The sequence below is a fragment of the Microtus oregoni genome, unplaced genomic scaffold (genome assembly GCF_018167655.1).
Source record: "Microtus oregoni isolate MIOR12 unplaced genomic scaffold, Mior012 000008F_ref0000371, whole genome shotgun sequence".
Classification (NCBI taxonomy): domain Eukaryota; kingdom Metazoa; phylum Chordata; class Mammalia; order Rodentia; family Cricetidae; genus Microtus; species Microtus oregoni.
This window is the reverse complement of record NW_024543067.1, coordinates 43,017,022-43,041,278: the sequence shown is the minus strand read 5'-3', so window position 1 is coordinate 43,041,278 and position 24,257 is coordinate 43,017,022. Positions and strand designations below refer to the sequence as shown.

At 50.3% G+C, this 24,257-nt stretch overlaps 1 protein-coding gene across 3 annotated transcripts in view; it reads right to left on the bottom strand.

The window, feature by feature from the left end:
• B3gat1 (beta-1,3-glucuronyltransferase 1) overlaps positions 1-23,540 on the bottom strand; it is a 35,622-nt gene extending 12,082 nt beyond the window's left edge. Inside the window, exons 1-7 of one of the 3 annotated variants that reach the window (XM_041657187.1) lie at positions 22,983-23,536; positions 11,142-11,219; positions 5,620-5,714; positions 5,325-5,471; positions 1,889-2,397; positions 964-1,260; positions 296-396 (exon numbers count right to left, since the gene is read on the bottom strand). In XM_041657187.1, coding sequence (XP_041513121.1) covers positions 310-396; positions 964-1,260; positions 1,889-2,397; positions 5,325-5,471; positions 5,620-5,623 — 1,044 coding nt within the window. In that variant the 5' untranslated portion in view covers positions 5,624-5,714; positions 11,142-11,219; positions 22,983-23,536 and the 3' untranslated portion in view covers positions 296-309. Of the gene's footprint in view, positions 1-295; positions 397-963; positions 1,261-1,888; positions 2,398-5,324; positions 5,472-5,619; positions 5,715-11,141; positions 11,220-22,982 lie in introns of all 3 variants that reach the window. The other 2 variants (XM_041657188.1, XM_041657186.1) reach the window with 2 other exon arrangements.
• Positions 23,541-24,257: the final 717 nt, after the last annotated feature.

Sequence of the window (24,257 nt, the reverse complement as noted above, 5' to 3'; positions counted from 1 at the left end):
ATGACAATAACAATAAAAGAAGGTGATGCTTGCAGAAGGACCCGGCTGTATGCATGAAGCCTGCCAATAGCTGTTGGGAGCACAAGAGGAAGGGGGTCTTTGGCCATGCTTCTGCCCACATTGGTCTTATGCTCCCAGAGCTAAGGACCATGAGGAAAAGCCCTCAGAGATGGAGGATGTGTCCCAAGAGATGGAGGATGTATCCCAAAGCCCTCAGAGATGGAGAATGTATCTCAAGAGATGGAGGATGGAGCTGTTTGTGCAGTGCCCTGGCCACGCCGGCCTTCTCTCTTACCCGCATCCTCATCCTCAGATCTCCACCGACGGGTCAGTGAAGCCCTTCTTCCCCTCATTCACCAGCACTGGCTTCTCTGTCCGTGTGTGCCAGACCAAGATCTGCATGGCCAGAGACACAAAATAAGTGGTACAGATCCCCAGCTCATTCTGCCGGCGCCTGGCTCCCTCCCACAACCTGCAAGGATTTCTTCTGCCCTTTCTCTTTCCACCATTGCCCCATCAAGATTTTTTAAACTGTTTTTTATTTCTATCTACTCATTCTAGAACTACAGAAAGAGACACCTCTCAAGATTTCCCAATATGCATGTGTGTATGTATATGTGTATTTGTGTATGCACACATAGGCAGGCATCTGTATGCATGTCTATGTACATATTTGAATATGTACATGTATGCATACATGCATCTGCCTTAGTGTATGCATGTGCATACTCAACCAGGGTCATGGAACACAGATGTCCCTATGGAGGGCCAGTGATCTTTGGAATTTCTCAATAGAAATCCCTCCCCATCTTTCTGCTTATCAGTATTATCAGTTTATAATAAGCTACCCTCCTGGATGGGGACTGTAGACAAAGCTATTTTGAGGCCCCTCTTCCTCCTGGATCTACAGGTCTGGGGGTTCTTGCCTTACTAGCCATCAGTTATGAAGAAGGTCTTACTTACCTTGGTGCAGTTTGCTGCCTTGGGCTCCAGGTCATTGAGGGTGACCAGTTCTCGAAGGAGGCTGCTCTCCTGGTAGCCTCCCTTCACACCGCGGAGTTTAAAGTAGGCTTGACTTCGCTGCAAGATGAGCCGCAGATTGACAGCAAATCCAGCCATGTCTATGGCAAATGGCCGGTGGGGGTCGAACACTGTCTTCCAGCCAACCACCTTCCCTGCCCCATTCACCCTTGGGGCCTCGTACCGAAGGCCACCAACGAAGGCCACAGGCCACACGGACACCCTCCTTGTGCTGCGCATCTACAAGGTGAGAACCTGAGTCAGGATACGGGTCTAGGATGTAAATGCTACCCTTTCCCATAGGAGGTAGATCACTTACTGGGTGTGTGTGGGTCCCTCCCAGTCTGTCTGCAGACCCCCTGCCCCTGACCTCTCGGGGAATCCCTAGAGGACTCTCACCTAGGCATTCAAGGCATCTTTCAGCTAAGATGTTGGTCAACTTCTCAATGTGGCCCGATGGCAAAAATCTCTTAATCTTGTCATTTTAAAATCTGAAACGTGCCTCTCTCCACAAAACTTAACAGGCAGGCTCAAAATGTCCACCCAAGAGATTTCTGGTGCCCATGTTAAGTGATCCCATAGAAAGGGCTCTTTCAGGGAACAAATCTCTAAGGTCAGGTTGGGGAGTTACAAGCCTCAACAGGCTTCTTTTTAATGTGCTGGGTTCCTTTACCTTATACTGAGGTTTACTTTCCCTGATTCTCTGCAGTGTGAACCAGCCCAGCCTAAGGTTTCCTGTATGTGTCTATGCATGCCTTAGCATCTCCTCATGGGGGCTACCCTCTGCTCCAATCTTGGTCTGAGCCCCACATCCTTCAGTTTTCTTGAACTCCACCTGCTACTCTCCCTCCTCTGGTCCCTAGCGCACCTCTTCAAAGAGCTCCAGACTGTAGGTGTTGTCATCATCCGCGAAGTACACTACACCTGGCTGCGTGGAGTTCCGTGGGAAGGTCTCCCGCAGCCAGCGCAGGGCCAGGTTGCGTTGCATGGTGCCGCGAGGGATGCGAGGGTCTCTGGCATCACCTCGCAGTTTGTAGTTGCGGGGTGTCTCCACATGCAAGTGTGTGTAGTTGAGGCCAGTGTCGCGCAGCAGGCGCGCTGTCAGGGGCGTCCTGCGTGGAGCGTCCTCCACCACCAGCCAGTGCAAGTTGGGCACATGCAGTAGTGTGTTGGCCATTCGTGTCAGCTCTGCCTTCTGCACCGGTCTACTGTAGGTGGGCGTCACCACGTGGATGGTGGGCAGCGTGTCCGACCACGGTGGCGGCCTCGTGTACACGTACTCTGTGCGCACCACCTCCACGATGTCTCGGTCGGACATGCAATACTCCCTAGGGTCCGCACCGGGTGGTGCCTCACGCCGGGGGTCACTGCCCTCATCTGCAGAGGTGGGAGAAGGCGGTGCGGGGAGGGGGTAGGGGACGAGGGCGCTGGCCTGGCTCTGATACTTGGCCTTCAAAGTCACCCACCCTTCCAAGACAGTCCTGTCCTCTGCCCCTCTGAAGAACTGCTTCCATCTTTAGACCTCACAGACATGGAGTGGGGGAGTCATTACTTCCTTATTTTTTTAAGTAACCTGTTTCAAGTTGGGACAGCTCTGAGGACCAAGGTTTTCTTACATCTGGAACCTTTTCCTGGCTGGGGAATCTGGCAGGCCTCCTAGGAGGAGCGATCAGGGCTATTGGCATTCTCATTTTCATCAAATCCCTGGTCTCCAAGTTGAACTTTTGGGTTTGAAGGATTCATGAGTCAAATACTATGTAGTTTCTACTGCTCACATATCTCAGCCGGGATGCTAATGGTCAGAGGGCAGACTTGGAAACCTAGGCTCAGGTGCTACTGTCTGCTGTGACTAACTGCAAGGTCTAAAACAAGTTTATTAGTTTCTGGTACCTTGATTTTTGTGGTCATAAACTGGAGCTAATAATACTAGCGAATGCTAATAACATCTGCTTGGTGGAGTTGCTGTGTAGATAACAACACACATCAAGGGCTAAACCACTACTAGGCACAGTAGATGTAGACAGAGGACACTAGCTAGCCTGCTTCCTTGTGACTCTATGTATTTATGTGAGGGCGATATGAGCAAGCCACATGAAAGGGCTGGAATGTAGACGCAGAGGGTCCTGGGTCATGGCTCCTTTGTTTTCTCCTATGGTCCTGCCATCACCATTAACACCAAGGTTTGCAAAGTGTGGAGCCCAATACAGATAAACCCAAGTGATCCACCTTTGTCTACTGCTTACAAGCTAACGTTGCAAGAGACATGGAGTCTGTTACCCAGGCCATAGATCAATACTGAGTATGTGTAGGGGGAGGTGAGGTGGGAATAGGAGGACTGGCAGGGATGTAGCTCTTCAAAGGGAACTTTGGGGTTTAATTGAAAAGAAGCAATGTTGAGGAAAAAGTGGTAACATTCAGGATATTTTGAGCAGGATGTAAGAATCTATCTATCTATCTATCTATCTATCTATCTATCTAATCTATCTGTCTATCTCTCTAGTAGCCAATATTATTTTGGAAACTGGGGCTGAGGATGAAGACTGAGAACCATTTTGTACAGCCCTCTGCTGTCCAGATCTTCCTAAACATGTGGAAGCCTATGTCCTGGGGAAGTTCTCCATGTATAGGGCTGGGCTATAGCCTGCACACTCCCCTTCCCCCTGACTTCAGGGCTTTTGCAACCCTGAATCCTAAAAGGCTGTTGGTGTGATGTCTCTGACCCTCATTCTGCCAAGAGGACAACAGACATTATGTCATTTTATATATGGTAGTTTTAACCCCTCTGAAATGATGTATTCACAGGATAGCAGTGAGTCTCAACTGACAAGCCCCAAAGAGAGGCAATGGGGTCATGAGCAGCAGATGACGTCATGCAGAAAACCAGAGCGCCCAGCAAGGGCAATGGGGTGGCTAAGAAGACTGAGGAATTTCAGAGGGAATGAAGGACTCACTGCGCCACAGAGCAACCATCTGCTAGGAAAAGAACCTGGGCATTGTCTTCTTTGCTCCCAGGGAAAATGGTACACATTGCAATGGGAGAACTGCCTGACCGAGGTTGTAACAACGAGGTGGGGCAGAAGGTAGCTTTAGTAAGTCTGAATGAGAGGTGGCTCGATGTGGGAGGCAAGGAAGGTCTGAGGGTGGAGATTTGGTTGTGAATGAAAAAGATGACTCAGGACTCATAGCCCGAAGGACATTGTTTTAATCAGTTTCCCCCTTGCTCTTGGGAAAACACTTTGACTCTTCAGGCCTCTGCCCAGTTAATCTCCTAAGCAGGCATAGGGGGCAAAGGGCGTACTGTCCTTGAAAGGTTTTGCAGCACAAACCTGGGATGTAGCTCTCTAGTTATAGCACTTACCTACCCTGCAGCAACAATTCAAAATTAAAGTTAAAACAAAAGCACTCCCTGAAATTACAATATAGACCAGGACTGTACTCCTTCCTCGGCACCCCTGCTGAGCGGCCCATCCTTGCCTAGTATGGGACTGGGTATGCAGGTTTGTATACACATCAATCCTGCTTGTTTTAATTATTTAAAATTTCATACTGCTTGGACAATTCAGAGCGTTGTGGACATCTGACATCCGACAACCAGTAGGCCAATCTTCCTCTGGCCTAAATCACCCAAGTCTGCAATACAGGGCAAGTGAACCCATCCTAATGTCCAAAATTCCACAGAAATCATCAAGTCTATCACCTTTTGAGCCTGACATGATGATGTTTGCTAGTAGTCTTAACACTTGAGAGGGTGAGGCAGAAGGGTTTTCAGGAGTGTGAAGCCAGTCTTGAACTGCACAGTACTAGGCCAGTCAGAGCTGTATAATAGTACCTTATCTCGAAAAAGGAAAATCTGACCAAATAATCCACTTCTAAGCTTGATCAGCTCTGATATGGCCCTTCTCTATCTGAAATGAGCATATTACAGGTTCCGTCCTAGCTCTCTTTGCCCCTCGGCTTCCCCACCCAGAGCCCCAGTGCTCCCCCATGCTGCCTCATAGATCACGGTATACCCACTCCTCTTGAGAGATAAAAATAACAAGTTGCCTTTCAAGCCCATTGACTTGCTGTCTGTCTGGATTGTGTCATACTTGATTATAACAGATCCCAGGTACTTAAAATTATGTGTTTAGAGAGATGGGGGGCAGGGGTGGGGTGGGGAAAGAGGGTGAGGGGAGGCTTTCAATGGAGTCTTAGAAGGCCAACATTCCCCCAAGGTAAGGTCAGGGCCCAGGTGTCAAAAGAATAATAACAGGGTAGCTTTTATTACCAAAGCCAAACCAGGGTGGGAGTGGGGTTGGGCTCACCCTTGTGCACAGCCAGCAGAGGCGCGAGGCTGCTCTGGTGCCAGACGGTGATGAGCAGCGTCCAGGGAAGCACGATGAGGACAATCGCAAGGATGTCCCGTCTCTTCGGCATCTCCAAGGCTGGCTGCACCCACAGCTCCTCATTACCTGGGCAGTGGCAAGGTCAGGGGGGAGTGGCCACGGAGGAGCATCGGCAGCACAAAGGAGAAAAGAATAGGCATTGGGCCGGCCGGCCAGGCACAGCGAGGCAGAAGCTGAACACTGGCCAGTCACTCTCACCAGCGCTCACACCCACCCATTGCGGAAGCAAGCGTGCAGAGTCCAGCCTGACGGGAGTCTGCGAAGGGGCAGTCGTCCAGGGCAAGGTCAGGAACCTTCAGAGGTTGATACCTGTAAGAAGGAGCAGTGGGAAATGACCAGAGATGTGGGCATGGATCACAGAGACTGGCCTACTCTACACCCATGGCATCCAGAATTTTTCAACCGAGCGTCAACTTCTCCAGAACTTTTTCTGTATAGCTGTCTGGGTGAATGTACCTCCATCCTTCCCTTGACATGCAGACATGTTCAGGAACAGTCGAATACAGTGCCTAAAAACACAAACTTCAGAGACATGTCCATTGGTTTAATTCTAACTGTGGCCTTTGGACAGTTCCACCAACTAGTTACTTGTACTCGTTTTTCACCTATTAATCAGTTATCTGCTTTCCAACGCTGCTCTCAGAATTAAATGAATTAATGCTCAGGAAGCACTCAGGGTGGTCCCTGACAGCAAGGTACCAGCAGCTATGGCTGCTGTGATGTGATTAGCATAGGCGGTTCCTTAATAACTTTGGTCCAGTGTCATAGTTAGGGCCTCCTTCAAGGGTACGCAGAGGTGGTTAGATTGGACATCACACAAATGCCTAGGTGTGCTCCTCTGTTTATGTGTGTAGGGGATTTTTGTAGGGCACCTTCTCCTCACAGAGTCAGCCTCAGGACAGAGCTGGCTGTCAGCAGGGAGAAGGGGCTGTTTTCTGAGGAGCTGTCAGGTAGTAGGGAGACACTCTCAAAAATGGCAGCAGTGAGAGCCCCAAGAAAGACCCTTGCTGTAGAGTCACCCAGTGGAATTCACCCCGGATTCTACAGAGGGTCTGCCGGGAGATAAACCTTTGGGAACTTGCTCTCTGCTGTGACAGGAGAATAAGAGTAGCAGCTCTCAGCTCCCTTAGGAATGCTTACATCCTTTCCTTCCTTCCTCCTCCCCTCCTGTGCAGACGCTCTGGTCCGTGGCTGGTAGAGCCCTTAGCACCTGGCCGGCCCTCATCATGCTCATCATGCTGAAGTCCATCACTCCATGGTAGACAGTCACCCTGACAGCCATCCCAGAGGCCATATTGTCTGCCCCACCCAGCCCACATATGTTCTTAGTCCCTGCCGAGCTTGAGAGTTATGACCAACCAGAACATTTTGTGACCCAGTTTTGGAAATCGCGTGCCTTTATTTTCTTTCTTATGTCTTCTCTCCTAGCCCTAGTGTCTTCTGGGAGACCAAGTCTTGCTTTCTACTTCAGAGTACCGCCCTGCGTTAGCCAGCATCCCATGCCCAGTCCTTCTCATGAAAGGCTCACAGCTTCCAGAATTAGTGTTAGCTGCCCACTGCCCCATTTCTTAGGCAATGAGACCAGAGGGTTAGATGCTACATTAGAAGCCAATCGCGAGGCACCCGGGAAGAAGCCAATGCTGAACGAGGTACAGCATTTCCTGCAGCTCCCTGTGGATGCAGTCTCTCCCCTCCGAAGCAGTGTTTGGAGGTAAGGCCTATAAGAGCTGATTATATAATTAAGAGGGATTAATGGCCTTCTCACTTCTTTGAGAACAAGTTGTTCTAAAGCAGAGGTACCGCTCATGCCTCCTCTCTTCCATGGCTGTTTACTCAACCTCCTGCCATCCTCTGTGAGCAGCACATGGTCCTCACAAGACCAGGCTCTTGCACTTCATCCTCCAGAACCACAGAGCAAAAAACTCCTTTCCTTTATAAACAGCTGGCTCTCGATTATCCTCTTACAGGAACAGGCAACAGACAAACATAGGGAGGCCAGATTTGGCCGGAGCTTCAGAAATGTCTGGTTCTCAAATGAGCCTGGAGCAGGTGAAGGTTCTGAGTTCAGATTAGGAAAAAGCAGAAGAAAGGAGGTGAGCACTCTGTCTATGTGGGTGCTTGTTTTCCTGCATCCTCACCGCTTCTTCTGGGCAGCTGCTTAGACCTGTGGCTCGCACAGCCTCTCTTGTATGTGCCTATGCCACGGCTCATGATAGCGAGCTTTCCTACAGCGTTCATGGTCTCCAACGACAAAGAGAAATGGCAGTGTTTACACTCCTTCTCTGGGCTGCACTCGGCTCCCCCAGAGGCAGGTGCCCGTGCGTCTCTATTCGCAGCTGGCTTCACTGAAGCACGATGGTAAGCATCTGCCCCTGGTCAGAGATGAAAGGATGGAGCCAGACTTACATCAAGGCCATGTGGCTCCAGGCTGTTGCCTGGATAAACACTGGCTTAAGAACCACCTTTCTTCATCATAGCCCCCTGTACTGTGAGTTCCTATATCCGCTGGATGCTGTATCAGGAAGAAGGAACAGGAAGGGACAATGAGAAGGATATTGGCATGATGTAGGGGGCATTAGGAGTGTCTGAGTCCATAACATATTTTTGGTCAAAAAAAAATCTATGCAAGAAAAGGGAGAGAAGACAGAGAGACAAGCTCTAAAAATAAGCTTAGCAATAAACCCAGTTGTGCGTTAATTACTCTGGAAGCCATTACAGCTCGAAAACCCCATAACTTTAATGGAGGCTATTATAAGCATAGTGGCAAAATCGTGGAGCTAATTACCAGGCGGTTATTAAGTAGAGCAGAGAGTGCCCCCAGACTTGGAGAATACCATCTGGCCAGCAGGGGTTGTATCTACTGGCAATGGTGCCTGGGTGTGGGCAGGAGGCCAGAGGGTGGGCCTGTCTCTGCACTGGACTCTGACACCAAGGTGGCTTGTCACACGAAGGCTTAGTCTCAGCCTAGGCTAGGAGGAATTGTGGTGATTACATCAGCACGGACCTCAGAATGGTTTCCAGAGCCTTGCTGGGATAGGTGGAAGAACCAATAGAAAGCTGGGAGACATTGGGAGACAAGGAGGAGAGAATGGTGTTTGAGAAACAGGTGGCTGAATGGGGCTTTATGGTGAGTTAGGACATGTCTGTGTGGAGAAGGCTGGGAGGTGAGGGTCATGATTTCCTATGCCATTGCTCAGACACGTGCTCCTGACTGACCTGAGTGACTGCTGGCCTCTCTGCCCAGCAAGTGTGGACACGAGGAACCTTTGTTCCCCCGGTGTTCTCTAAGCATCCCATGAGCAGGGACAAAGGCTATATTGGGAGTGTAATGGGTAAGGCTCGGTGAGGAATGGCCATTGGATGAGTAAGAGCTAGGACAGTGGCAGGGCATGTCCTGGACACCAGGAGTGGCTCTTCACACTGCTCACCTCCCTGACCTCTACTTTAGCTTTAAAGCGTGGGAGATGACTGGGATGTGAGTTTTCAGCTCTGCTATTTCAACGACCTGAAACAATGATGTCCTGCACGAGGCAAGAGAGGTCCAGGTGGGTATCCCGTCCAGAGTCAGTTTTTGAGGGCCGCCCTTACATCTGCCTATGGAACTGGGTCATGCTGAAAGCCCACAAGCCCTTGGAGATAGAGCTATTCACAGGATTTTTCTTCTGCAGGCTTCAAAGTGCTGTGGGCTACAGATAAAAAAAAGTGGGATGTGGGGGAATCAAAATGAAGAGCTCTTATTATCCAAGGCTGGAGGAGTAGTAGCCACTGGCCCAAGAGGGCCCGGGTGGTGTGTAAGGTGGGCTCAAGGCTGGCCAATTCCCCAGAGACAGAATGATTTTCTTCTGAGCCCACAGGTGTTTCAACAATGGCCCTGATACCTGAAGATGGGCTTATTGATCTCCACTTGAAAAATATTAATTGTGCTTCAAGCCTTTATGCCCAGTAATTCTGTAACATAGTTAGCTCTTCAATTAGAAGACCCATGAAGACGGATGCCTTCCAAACTGTGGGTTGTGGTTTTATTTTCAGTGAGATAATTCTTGTCTAGGGTGTGTGTGTGTGTGTGTGTGTGTGTGTGTGTGTGAATTTCTAGGCTTAATCCCCAGCATCATAAAACCAACAAACCAACCAACAAAGGAGCAAACAAACACCCATGAAACACTTTTCATCCATATAGAGAAGAATGTGGAACATTACTGAGGGGCCTGGGAGCTGACACAAGCAACAAAATCTCTTTCTAAGGGATCACAGTCAGCTTCTCAGGAGGGGCCGAAACTGGGGACCTTGGTGACTGGGGAAATTTTTTGGCTCTTCTTGGGAGTGGGGGTTAGAAACAGAAGAATGAGGAGGATTTGTAAAGAAGATAAAGATGGTGGGGTGTTGGCCCCAACCCCAGCATCTCTCTTCCTTACACAGGGCCTCTGCACAGAAGCAGAGGCACAGACTTTGTTCCAGAGATCTACAGGAGCCCCTAATGGGATCAAAGGATTAGTATTGATTCTGCAGGCACTGCTCAGGAAAAGCCCAATGCCAGAGCTAATCAGCTTGCAGCCTAGTCAATCCATACTTCATTAACCCAGCCTCAGCCCTTCAGCCACAGCACTGCTGCCTTGGGCCCATGGTCTCTCCTGGGGTGCAGGACAGGGGCACTGGCTGCTCCCAGAGTAATAGCCCCTCGAGCCTGTAGGGGGCCTACAGAGCCTTCTGCTCTTCTGTCATAGGGAAGAAGAGGGAGGGAAAGGGAAGAGGTCTTCGAAAAGTCCCCCTCTGAATCCTACCTTGACACTTGGGGGTGTGCATTTTTGTAAAGCCCAGCTCCTTCATAGTCTAAACAGCTCTTCATGGTAGGCAGGAGATATTGTCCCCACCTTGTATAGGAGGGAACAGGAGCTTAGAGATGCTACACAATAGCTTCAGATCTCAGTGTTCAATGTAGGTGAGGCTATGGAACTTGAATCCTGCTCCCTTCAAAACCACTCTGCTTCCTTTGTATGGATTCTTCCGTGTCTTGCTTTCAGGATTTTCTGGCTCACCCTCAAACCCACTCACTGGAGACTCCTACCTAGGGAAGGAGCTATCAGGCTGCCAAGACTATGGGTTTTCTTCATCATACTTTATGTTGTTTGAAGAGAGGAAAGCCTAGACTAGGAAATCATGATTCCTCCCACTTTGTGGTCTGGCCCTTGCTGCCTGGCACATGTGGGACTTTAATAGGTAGGGCAACCTGAGGCTCTGATCTCCTGTCGTCTTGTCTCCTTCCAGCCTGGAAACCAAGCTGAGGACTTAAGGAGAAGGCAGTATTATGTTACCCCAGATCTGGTGTGAACAGTGGCATTCTTTCCTTCCAGTCCAGCAGTGTCAAAAACCATGGGGTTTGTTGAATTTCTTTGAAGTTATTTCTTTTTCTTTTCTGGAAATAACCTTGAATTAGATTTAGATTATGAGTATGTGAAAAATAAAAATTGGGTTTTAGCCTAGCATGGTCCTCTGCAATCCTGAGTCCTCTCTAGTCCATGGCAGAAATTTAAACACAATAAATAATGGTCCTGGCTGGGTTTCCTGAGGCTGCCTGTGTTATGCTAGTGGTCTATAGACCAAAATACATGAGACATCCACTTTCCATGGAGCTTCTATGCAAGAGGACCTTGATCAAATACCCATATTTTGTCTTGTGGGACCGTCACATGTCCACGCCTATTGCTGAGTATAAATAGTCAGGGCATTAACAATAGATACCTCACTGCTTGACTCTTGAGGATGGGCAGAGCCAAACAGGTCACAGCAGTTGGAGAGCCGTTGGAGAACTGAGGACAGCTGGAAATGGAGGAGCGCCAGTTAGGAGCCACCATGCCGCAGAGGTATGACAGATGACTGTTTAGACTGAGGGGACAGAGTTTGGTGTTTGGGTGGGGGAAGGTGTGTAATAACCAATGATAGGGCAGTGGTTAGACAATATAGGGTCATTCAGCATTTGCCTCCATGATGTGGGAGAAAGTCCCGTGTGCAAAGAGCCCTACATTCTAATCTGAGGCCAGAAAGAGGTTCAGTTTCTCCCTCCTCCTTTGTTCTTTGTTGTTATCTCCTCTTCCTTGCCATGGGCTCCTTCTACAAGCCATGCCAACTTTTGGAGGGAATTCGCCATCCCCAGGGAGTCACATTCATTAGTTATTGTTATCTAACAAGTTACTATATGCTCAGGAACGTATTTAGCATGTATTTGCTGTCTTCATTGTCCGAGGTCAGGACTCTAGGCCTGGGTTGCCAAAGTCTCACCAAAGGATTGGCTGGGCTGCATTTTTATCTGTAGGACTGACTGGGGAAGAATCTGTTTCCATGATTACTTGGGTTGTTGGCAAAACTCACTGGGGCCACAGGTGCTTACTGCTTACCTCCTATAGCCTGTCTATGTCACAGCACCTTGTCATATAAGGCTCTCTTCTGTTTGGCTTCCTACTGTATGAATTCAGCAAGGAGAGAATCCAGAGTTAATTGAAGTCCTACGTGATGGAGTCTAACTGTGGTAGTGGTAACCACATTTTATTGGCTAGAGGCTAGTGAGAGGAATGGTAGGATATTGATTTTAAGACCGCTTGGAGTTAAAGATCTTGGGGCCATCTTAGAGGCTGCCCGCCTACCACAAACATCCAGGCGGTCCTCCCCTTTTTTAGCTCCTTAGTTCTTGCCTAACCATCACAGATTTCACCAGTAACCTCGAGGACCAGCCAAGCCATATGTTTTATCATTGTCTCTGACCCCTCTGCCAGTTCATTTCTCTTTCCTCTGCCTAGGAAGAGGGATCCATGGAGGAATGGTTCAACAGTGTAAGAGCTTGGGTCCTGGGCATCTTGCGAACCTCTCTCCTCCTACACTGTGGCAAAGGGACTTTGTTGAACCTTCATTTTTTCATGGGACCAAAATGGTGTTTCTCCAGGTAGGTTATTAGGTAGTTAGGAAAAATTAGCATAAACACTCTGTCATGTAGTTGGTACCAATAAATAGATGCTCCTGGAACCGTGATCCACTTAGCCTGGGATGGGTCTGGCATGGGATTCCTAGCTTGCTTCCCTTTGATTACTTCCACTGATACTCCAGTTGGTCCCCCAGGGCTCCCTTAAAAGAACAGGTAGAAAGGGAGAGTCTGGACTAGTCAGAGACAGTTCCTTCTCAAGGGCTAACCTTGGCTTTACCGTATGACATGAAGTCACAGAGCAGAGTCAGGGTCAAGGCGAGCCTCAGGGAAAGGGTCTTACAAATGTTCTGGGAGGAAGCCCAGTAGGGCCCTTCCAATCCATGACTCTTCTTCCACTGGAAATCTGCCTCCTTGCCATGGCATCCACCGCTTCCCCCCTATTTCTATTTGCCAGGCTTCTGCCATTGCTTGGTGTGCCTGGGAGTGAACACCTGTGTCCAGTGACTGTTACAGACCCTGGGAGGTAGAAGCCTGGTATCAGATCAGGCACTGTGCTTCTCCCCACTGCCCTTATGGAGCCGATAGGGTAGAAAAGCCGATAGGGTAGAAAGTGTTCATTTAGGAAAGGTGTCTCAGATGGCTGCCCTTCACCTTCCAAGGTTTGATATTTATAATTTAAATCTAGAAAGGGCTTGGGACTGAACCTTTCATCCAGACAACACATCAAGGCTGATGGCAAACCACAGAGCACCAACTGAGTGATTTCAGAGGGCGAGAGTTCACTTCATGACACACACACGGACTTGCACATATGAGCAGAGGTCTAGCGTGCCACCTGGGTGAGAGAGCATGAGTGTACAGCTCGGTTTTGGTTATGGCTTCTAAGGAAGGTCTCTTGGGTAATCTTGTGGTTGGGTCTCTGTTGGAATGAAAGGCTATCTCATGTGCCTTTGACTTCCGACGCTTGGGCCTGGGATTATTATAGAAGAGATGACACCATCATGCCAGTGTGCTCTCTCTGCAGTGCTGGAGTAGGAGGCAGCCCTCTAAAGATTTCATGAGGGTGGTTTCCAAGTTCTCTTGTGCTGTTTATCTCATGTAATCATTAAACCCTTATAATTCCAAATCTTTTCTTTCTTTCTTTTTTTAAATAGACAAAGAAGTTGAGGCACTGGGCAGGGGTTATATTTCCTCAACTGTCCCAGTAACAGATAGTATGACTCAACCATATGTCTTTTGACTAAAATCTGTGGTTGGCTTCCTGTTGAGATAGTCTCCTGCTTAAGAGTGGCAAGTCCTCCCTCTCAGCCCTGTGACAAAGGGCTCTTCCCCGCTGAAGCTGCATATTGGAATGGCAAATGAGAAACTGAGATTCCCTTGCCCCTGGCTCACCAAAGCTGGTGTGACCTTTATACTTAAAAAACAAATCTCAAGTAGGATGGGTCTGAAAGTGTGATGAGAGGATGTGATAACTCACAGGGGTCAACAGATCAGCCACTGGCAGACTGTGGGGCAACTGGGTATCACCAATCACCCAGGACCCATGGCTTAACCCTCCTGCAGGTGCTTAGCGGGGAAGTGGGTGTTGAGCAGAGAGGTATGCTTTTCTTTCTTCCCTTCCCTGAGCGGGTCACCAGCCTTCTCCCAGGCTTCATGATCAACCTTCAGGAACTAGCAAATCCAAATGGTGGCACTCCCTCCTGCATTATGAGCTCTCCGGGAGAGTCTGACTTGCTCAAATCAGGAGCCTTCTCATATCCTCTCCCCACCTACCTCACCTTCTACCCGGAGACAGGCACAGGACTGGCAGCGTGCTTCATTCAGCATCACAAAGGACCACATGAGGGTTTTGCCCTGCCTTTAGATTCTCCACAGTATAGCAAAATTCTCTTTATTAAGTACTTACCCACTCTGTTTTTGGAGACTCTCTCAGCTCAGCCTACTGTAATGCTTAATGCCCCGTGAGAGGCCTGTGGGCTGCTCAGGACATCTGTGGGATGGCTCTATCTCCAGTGAGTGAATACCCACTAAGCTAGCACTACCAATGGATGCCTGTTTAGCAGAGGAGGGACTCAGCCTATTTTTCTCCCAGGCAGGCAGCAGGGACTAGTAGAGCTACAGCTGCTCAAAACCATAAGCAGCAGAAGCTACTCGGGCAGTTGGCCAGGAGGCCTCATCTCCCCCTCTGCCAGCCTGCCATGCACCAACAGTTGGCAGGGAATGGTCCTAAATTGAGAAACACTGCGAAGCCCCTAGAATCATTGGCTCTGCGGCAGGGAGAGGCACTGCCTTTGCCCTCTGGAGACCCTCAAGATAGAGGACAGCCCATGACTATGTTGTCTGAATGAAGTAGGGGTGAGGGTGCCTCACATTCCCCTGGTACTGATGCCTGAGCCGTGTTTAGAGAAGGGTGCTGGCAAGGTGGGATGCCCCTGAGCCCTGTGCCTTCCTCGCCTTACCCCCGCCCCAACCAAGCCCAAGCACCCGGTATACAGTCATCAGATGCTGAGCTTTGTAAACCGCCATGCACTTGCTGGATTGATGTTTGTCCTCTAGGTCAAACCTGTGCATCCCTACCTGGAACTCAGGGCCCAACACAAAGCAGAAGCATCACCAACATCTCCGAAGCTCAGTTTCCTTAACTCAGCGGGACGATTGGTCGTTAGTTGAGGGAAGCCATGGGGAGCATCTGGTTCACCATTAGCTCCAAAATTCTTAAACCAGGAAAACTATAACACTGGCAGCCAGCACTATCGCCTTGTTTTAAAAACAGAACTCCAGGAATGGGAGGGGCATGAGAGGATAACAGCATTATCATAGTACATTCTACATATGCATGGAAATATCAAACACATTATTCTATAAAATTAATATATGCTAATAAAAACTTAAAAACTCGGTTGGAACCCACAACCTGGAGAAGATGCAAGAAGGGGATACTCCAGTTATTTCCAGGGGCCAGCACCAACTGCTTGCTGGGCAGTTTTTCTAGCATATTCCTCCTTCCATAGAGCTTGGTGGTGCAGGGATTTCAGCTTCTGCGAATGTAGGCTGCTGCCATACAGTTACATGATAAATGGGGGTGGCCTGAGGCAGGTAGGCTTCCCATGTGTGGGAAGGTTGTGTGGCCTGGAACCTGGCACCATGGCCCTGGTTCACTCTGCTTTTGTTCATGGCAGGCTTCCTTTCAAAAGTCCCAAAGCTTTTTACCTTGTGCATTCTCCCTTACAGCCTTAGGAGGGCGCTGCTTTTTCACTCTGAGTAGCAGAGGCTTGGGACAAAAGGCCAGAGGAGATGAGAGTCAGACACTGACTGCTCTGTGGTCTGTCCTCTGCCGAGTACTATTTCTTCCTTCTGCTCTTCCTGCACAGGGTAGTCTGTCTAGATTCCAAGATGCCCAACTAAAGAAGGACTATGGATTTTCTACGGCCAAAGCTGTTATGATATTAAGATACATCAGTGGGGAATCTAGGGCTAGGGATTCCTCCATACAATAATTTCCCTGTCCTTTTACCCCAGCTTGTAGGTTCCTGGGAACTTCATTCTTGTAACCCCCCAACTATAAGCTCTCTCTCCTAGCATGCCTGCTCTGTCCCTAAGGTTCACGCTGTGTGACATGAGCTATCCCCACCGACAGGATAAGAAACAGTTAACGTGAGGTGCTGGAGGTGGTTGGGTGAGCATGCTAATAAATGTGTATTAGCCAGAGTGGTCAGCTTGTGTGCGCCACTCCTTGCAAACACAGCAGGTGTGGATGTGATGGATGGAGGGCCCCTTAAATCTCATTCCCACATGTGGAGATTATGCTGACACTATCTATGTGTGTCATGGGCTGTATATTACACGGCAGGCTGCAGGGTGGCTATGCATCACTGATCACCTCTCCGGGAAGGAGCCTGAATAGCGCAAAGGCACACGCTTAAAGGCAGCTTTGCATGCTACACCCCCAGAGGGTTCGTCATGACTTCATGGGCTCTGGGTCCAGACAAATAACTGAAAAGGCAGCTAGATGCCATCTTTAGGGCTCCAGGAAGACAGTAGGTGTGATGGTGGTGCAGGACATTGGCATCCTTTGTGGTCAGGATGTGTGGAAGACCCATCCCTTTGTCTGTCCCAATACTCGCTAAGCTGCTCAGCTCCCAGGACTAGGAAAGTCATACTCATCCTGGGGACTGAACACCTAAGGATGCTTAGGAAACACAGGACGGCTGGAAGGAGCAAACAGAGGCCCAAACAGACACCAGATAAAATGGGGGCTCTCCTGCCCGTTTTATGCTCCTGTGGCATCTAGCACATAACTTCCCTCTGAGTACCAATATATCTGCTGGGTGCTTCCTGCATCAGGAAGGGCAGTTAGGGCCAACTGTCATCGATCCAGCACTTTGTACTCCATGCTTGGCAGCAAAGAACCAGTCCATGGAATGAATGTTTAAATAAAATGTTGCATGTGCATACGGTGGAACATCACTCAGCCTTTCAAAGCGGGGAGAGTCTGATACATGTTGCCAAATCAGAGATGAACTTGGAGGACCTTATAAGAGAAACAACTGAGCAGGAAAGGACAAAGAGCGTACGTATGATGTACCTCGCGTAAGGTGGAAGCCCAGGGCCAGGGTGGTGGTGCTCAGCAGATGGAGAGGTTCCCGTTTGCAAGATGGAGACTGGTTTTATAAAACATTTGTGACTATATTTGACTACTGAACTAGAAATTTAAAATGGCTAAAATGGTAAGTTTTCTGTCACATATTTTTTTCTTAACACAGTAAATTAAAAAGAGCTTGTTGTACACATGAGTCATTTAGACCTGGCCAAAAAGGACATCCCCACAGGCCCAGGGCACTGAAGAAGGAGGTCCAGCTAGGTTCCCCTGAAGCTGGGTTAGGCTTGGTGTCCTGTGTGGTACCAGGTGAGTCTCTCAGTACCTTCTGGTTGTCTCTTGGGAATGTCACCTTGAAGAAATCGGTTCAGGGCACACCTATGGGTGCACCCCTTAGAACAATGGGTATTCATTCACACGCAGCAGCCTGGCAGGGGAGGAGGCTAGAGCAGCGGCCGCTTGCTTTGAGACACAGTGAGAGATTTATGATGGGGAGAAGAAGTTAATATCGACAAGTGATGAGTTAGGAGAGTAATACGTCAGCTTAAGTTCAGAAACTCTGACGGAGAAAGAAAATCACATGCCTGGAGGCTGTTCATCATCCTAAGCAGGCTACAGAACCAGGGTCCCTGGCCTGTGGCTGAGCAGTGTGGGTGCCAGCAGGTCAGAGAACAGTGCCACGTCTCCTGTGAGGTCTGTAGGCAAAGGAAGGTGGGAAGGGAGAGAGGGAATTGATGGAGCTGATAGGAAGGACATGAAGGATGCTGAGGATATATCTCCTAAGATAACCACAAAAATGTCTCCGAAGTACAGCATCTTCCTTGATGTTATATGGCTTACTTCATTCACTGTGCTTCCCAGGGGCCCAAGCACCAACACCTCCTGGAAGCAGCTTTGCTATGACAGGGTGCCAGGGCAGTGCTGATGCGAGGTCTGGGGAGTGAACATGATCAGTACATCTCTGAGGCTCAAGAATGTGATTTTAAATCAGAAGGCTGCAGACCTGGGCTATGAGTAGTTAGGTCTTAGGCCAGTGAGGATCCCAGCCCCTGACCTACCTCTGTCACCAGGGTGTCAGGACAGTTAGAACACGCTGTGGGAGGAGACAAGTAGGCAAGGGTGGAGCCACTGTAGCAACTGTCCCATCATCTACAAAAGTAGAAAGCAGCCTGGGGCTCAGAGCCCAAGCTGGGGAAGCCTGGTGGCCCAGGCAGCCTGAACACTCATGCACCAGCTCCTCACAGGCTCACTCTTTGCTGTCCCACCTCTGCTGCTCACAGGCTCACTCTTTGCTGTCCCACCTCTGCTTTCCACCTCAGGGACACGGGTTCCTGAGGTGTGCTGCAGAGGACCTGTGCTGTGTGACTTCTTGCTGAGTGGGCATGTGCTATTGGGCTCCTGCCCCTCAGACTTCAGATGATGAAACAGGTCCCTCACAGGTTCTGCCACACCAGTAAGTTACTGACCCACCTCGGGCAAAAACTTAGGGCTCTGCTGGCTCTTTCACTCACTCAGTTGCTGGGCAGATGACAGCTGATTCCTGCTTGGCAAGACCCTTTCTGGCTTCTGTCCTCCGTTGAGTTCAGGGCCACAGCCCCCTGGCTTTGCTATTCTCAAGATCAGAGACGGGAATAGGCCCAGAAAGAGCCCCCTAAAATCCCTTTATCTCACGCAGCAAGATGTCACAGTGGCTGACCTTGTGGCTAAACCTAAATGCTGGTGTGTGTGTGTGTGCTACTCCTGTGAGCCAAAATTTCTGTTTTCCTCATCTTTGTACAGAAAAATCATCAATCATTTCAAGTAAGGACACACTCCCAGTCATACTTTGTCCCTAGGGTCATATTCTATCTCAGGTCAGAAAATAGAGGCTCTGGAGGGGTTGGTGTTGCAGGCAAGGTCACGTGCTGATGGCCGAGAGCCTGGCACAGAGGGGCTGCTCAGCAAGTGCTTCTGTGAATTGCTAAATAAATGAAGAATACAAATTGCTTTCTATTTTCAAATTTAAAAAACCCAAAAAACAAAAAAAGCACCCGTTACTGTGCGTTCTGAGCTATTAGCATGATGAACTGCAGTGAATCATCCCTCTTCAACACCTTAATATTCCTCCCATTTTAGAGATGAGGACTCAGAGGCACAGAGGTGAGCAGCACTCAAGGCCATACAGGGAAGATGAGGCAGAGATTGGATCCGAGTCCAGTCACTGCGCCACCTGCGACCACACTATGCCAAACCCTCTCTGCAAAGGCACGTTTAAGGGCTTTCTGGGCTGCAGGCAGCATTCTGAATGTATTGTTGAAGATGGCACCCATTGGCCACAGGTGACTCTTGAGCCCTTGAACTATGGCTGGGGTGGTGAGAGACTGCTTTGGTGTGCCAAGGGACACAATCCTCCCCACACTCAACATTGCTTGTTGCAAGCTCCGAACCACAGTCAAACAACTAGCAGCAGCCATGAGCTTGGAGAATTAGATCTGGCCCCAGTGGGCAGATCCTCATCTGGCCTAGAAACAAGGAAGCCAGGCTAGATAGAGATAACGGAGCATCGCCCTTAGGGCCCAGGAATGGGGAGTTATCTCTGGCACCGAGACATTACTGACCACCAAGACCTTTGTCTCTGTCCTTTCTGCCCTCCATCCCTGTCCACTTTCCTTCACATAAGCATATGGCTAGACTACACAGTTTATCCACATAAGGAGAAAAACCTTGCCTGTGGCTCCGCACACTGAGCCGAAGACCTCCAACCTCTTGGGCATGGTAAGTCCTTCAACCCATCCAGCTCTTGATCCAGGCTTAGAATCTCCACTTTGGAGCTTACTGGTGATGGCACAGCCTTAATCCATGCCAGGAGCTTGGCGCAGAACCTGCCTCTCGTGCTGCCGTCAGCTGGTGTGTGTGCAGGGAGCACAGACTCATTTTAATATTGGCCAGAGCTAAACCTCATTAGAAAAGTAAATTTGCTGTAGCTGCAGGGGAAAAATGCAAGCAATCCACACAACCTTCCCAAAGCTAAATAGAAGCACAGGGTTTATACCGTTTGATGCAGTATGTCCTCATCACCAGGTACAGAGCTTAGGCCACAGTAGGTACGGAGAGCCAATGCAAGTGGACTGAACTCGGGGTGGCTTCTGGACATAATCACCTTCCAGCGTGGAGGGTAAGTGGTCATAGATTTAGAGTGTTTGTAAATCTCAAAAAAATTGTAGATAACCATTTGCTGGTAATATGGAATGATTACAATGAAAAGTCATTAGATATGAAGATATCATTCTTCCTGCTCTTTAGTGGAGAGATGCTCTGGGTAATTTGGTTCTGGACCAAGAAGAGTTGGGTCTAGTTCAAAGTCAGAGGTTACATACTTAAATGGGTTAAGGTGGGAGGGAGCCTGACTGTAGGAGGTCTGATTAGAGAAAGGGGTCTCCATAGACGGTTTGGAGGGGGCCAACCTGAACTGGCCAGGCCTGACCACCAGCCTTCCCATTGTAGAGTTGTCCAGATACTGGGAGAGTAGGGCATGAAAGGAGAACGCAACACACACACACACACACACACACACACACACACACACACACACACACACAATATAACATTCATAGCCATGGACCCAACAGTCTAAAAAGATGATGGTCTTCCAATTTGCAGACTGTCAGGAGAACATGCCTTAGAGGACCCCTTTCTCCTTAAAGTCTTCACTTAGCTGGGAATCGAGGTACTGACATGCAGGACTTCCGGGAGCCCGTCTAGCAGCCTGTCTCTTCTCGACCATGACCATGTCTCCTTGCTGGTCTTTGGGGGATTTCTAAAGATCTTGTCTGGAGCCCTGGCAAGAAGGATGCTACATGGAGAAGGGGTCTCTCCCTCGTCCCTAGGGGTTCCTCAGGCTTGTCCATGCTCTGCCTCCTTCCCCATCACACTGCATCCCAGGACTAGGTGAGATGGGCAAAAGCACAGCAGGAAGATCTCCTTCATACTGCTGGAACACTTTGCTTTTTAGTCCATGAGCTATCCCTGTTGTGAGTCATCCTGACTCCATCAGTCTTTCTCAGTAGACCGTCCACCAGTTCCAGTGAGGGGTCTCTCCAGGAGAGAATGACTGACAATTTTGGGATACTGCAAACTTGCAGAGGAAGGCTTCGTATATTCCAACTTCTGCCACACCTCGCCTAAGGTTTCTCTCTGCTTCCTTCTCATTGCCTGTCTCAGGCTCTGATTTCTCCTTTTTCTGAGGCCTCACCTTTCCTACAGATGTCAAGCCCAGGAGCTCTGGGAATCCTCAATCTTCTTTTAGAACCACATGGGGCCACCAGAATCCCTGGCTCAGAGCCTGGTTCCTTGGTTAGCTCACCCTCTTCCATATCTTATCCTTAGAAAATTTCATCATCCTGGGCTCCATCCATATCATGAAGGCACAGTAGACTTGCTCCCCTTTTCTAAAAACGGTGGGGGAAAAATCCAAGTCTATTAAGAAGTCTGAGCAGAAGAAATGGGCTTCTTCCTCTGGGCAGCTGGTCTCTGCTACAGGCTCCCATTCTGTAGCTGAGTTCCCTTTAGTGATTTACCTATCCCAGGCTTCAGGTGGAGCTAAGTAGCACCTCATCCAGAAACACACACACATATCCGACCCATCCACAGGCACAGATGATCCCTAAGCACTTGGAGAGCAGCTATACAAATAGGAACAGCAAGACAATGGCCTCAATGCCAAGCCAGGGCACAAATGCATTCATTCTTCTGGTCCCATCCCCCAGGAAGCATTTTTCTCTTGTTGAAAGGGGCAGGGAGGAGAAGGCATGTAACTCCAAGACCTTTGGAGATCCTGGAAGTGAACTGAATAGAGTGGGAGGTTTTGTGAGGGTTTCATGGAGGAAGGATCTTTATCTTGCATGAACACAGAGAGGACTCAATATTTGGTTCAGGGCGGTCAAGAGTGGTCACCAACTGAGCAGGTTCTAAAAGGAAATGCTTCTGCTCTGTAGTGACTCTCCACAGAAGAAGGGAGATGTAAGGCCAGAAGACCTAGATCAATAGCCCTACATAGCTAAATACGCACCACACCTCCAGCTACTTCTGAAGCTGTGTGCCTGCCATTAACACATAAACCCCTACAACTCCCCCCACCACCATCATTTCTAAGCATATTTATATGCAGCTCACTTGCTTGAAACTGTGTGCCAGATAGTCCAAGATCAAGATCCTACTGGGCATTCCAGCTAAACTGGTCTCCATAGAGAAGTACTCCGCAGGCATGGGGAAAACCACTGTCAACAAAAGGCCCTTCTCAGGGTCCTGTGCAGTGGAAATCTGGGAGTCATCTCGGCTCGTTTCTATAAGCTATCACCTAGCGCATAACTAGGACTAGATCTGCCTGGGTGAGTAAGTGGTAGCCAGTCAAGACCAAGTTACTGTGTGTGTGTGGTCTTGATCTGAGCTGCTGGCACCGCTGTTTCCTGGGGTGCTGGATCGAATACTTTATTGTCTCACATCTCCGTTGCCTTTTCTGAACTTGTACAATCAAATGCACAGCGGAAGGTGACGACCTGGTCCTGCCTCCTTCCTCTTCGCTGTACTGAAGGACTCAGGGATTTGCTGTCACTTTTGACACAGTGCCTCAACACCCACAGAAAAGACGCGGCGCTTGGCTACCCTGAAAAGAATTAAATTGTAAATGTCCGGGAAAGGAGGTCGGTTGGGGTGCCTGCTGGTGAGCAGGGGTGCGGCTAGAGCTGGCCCCCATACCTCCTGTGGTCCTATGGGCCACCAGGAACCACCTGCTGAGGTGGCAAGGGAGACCAGTTGTTAGAAGACTCTCAGAACCAGTTTTTGTCTTCATCCTGATGGAGCCGGGCAGGCAGCGTCCTAGCTTTATTTCCTAGCCCCTCAGGTGCAGGCCCTGGCAGCCGGCCCTCTCGTTCCTGTTGTCCCCATTTTGAGCAACACAAACACACACACACACACACACACACACACACACCCCGCGCGTGCACGAGGGCGTACATGGTGTGGGTACTGATGGGGAGGGATAAAGGGACTCTGTGCACCGCGGCGGTAGGGGCGCGGGGCTCGGGACACTGACCTGCGGTGGCGAGTCCTTATCGTCCCCAGAGCGGTCCATCGTGGGTGGTAGTCCTATGCTCTGGCCCCAGCGCCCCAAGGCTGCTGCCTTGCGATGCGCGCGCTTCTCTCTCTGGGCGTTTTTCGGCTCCCTGTCCTCGGGGGCCACTTCATAGCCGTGGGCCCGCTCTTCCACAGCCTCGGCCGGCCCGCTGCCACCGCCCGGCTGCTTCTGGGCTCAGCCAGGCGGCGGCCAGAGCCCTGGAGCGCTCGGGAGGGCGCGGGCGGCGAGGCGCGGAGCGACGACTGGAGCCCCAAGAGGCGACGCGCAGGCTGCTTGGGCCGGGGTGGCGGGGCGCGCGGCCGGAGCCCAGCAGAGCGGGCCAGCGCGTGGTGCCCTCGGCGCTGGCGGCGGCGGATGCGCGGTGCTGCCGCGGCTGTGACAGCGCCTCCCGCCCCGCCCCCACGCACCCCGCCCCCGCGAGCGCGAGCTGCCGGCGGGACCAGAGCCACTCGCGGTCCGTACCAACCTCGCGGGCTGAGGCGGGGGCCGACACTGGACCCCTCCCCCAGCTTGGTATCACCTCCCCGCACTCCCCGCAGTGGCCCTCCCACAGGGGCGGCTTGGGCTTCGGGTGCTGGAGTGGCCGCGGGAGGGGCCCAGGGTACTCCAGCTTTGGCTCGAGGGAAGAGAGCGTGCCCGCCCGACCCGCACCCCCAGCCCATCCGCCTCCATCCTTCGATCCTGGCTGCTCAGGCCCCTTACTTGGCAGACTCTCTCAAAGGGCGATTGTTTCAAGGCTGGGATGCTGGGGGTGTGGAGTGCTGGAGAGGGGACAGTTCTAAGGGACTAAGACTAAGCTGGAAATCAAGGAGGGTGCGGCCCCCGCTTGGCTTTGGACAGTCCAAAGTGGATACAAGGCAGATTGTATGGGTTGGAGATGGGACTCCCCAGTAGCCTGCCAGTGGGGCGGCCCCACCTGTGGGCACTGTTTCTTTCTTTAAAGACCTGTCAAGTGGTGGAGGAGTGTCACTCTCTCCTCTCCCTCCCCAGTGCACTGGGCATTCTAACAAGGAGGTAGGAGGCACTGCCTAGTGCAGAGAAACCAAGAGATGGCCAAGGTGGGTGGACAGGCCATCTAGGAATTTCTCAGTACTAGGGAGCTGGGAGGCAGGGAGCAGGGTGTGTGTGTGTGTGTGTGTGTGTGTGTGTGTGTGTGTGTGTGTTTGCACAGAGGCCATGCATTCATTGAGCGGGAGGTTTCTAAAAAGTGGAGGCTTTTGTCCACTTGCCAGA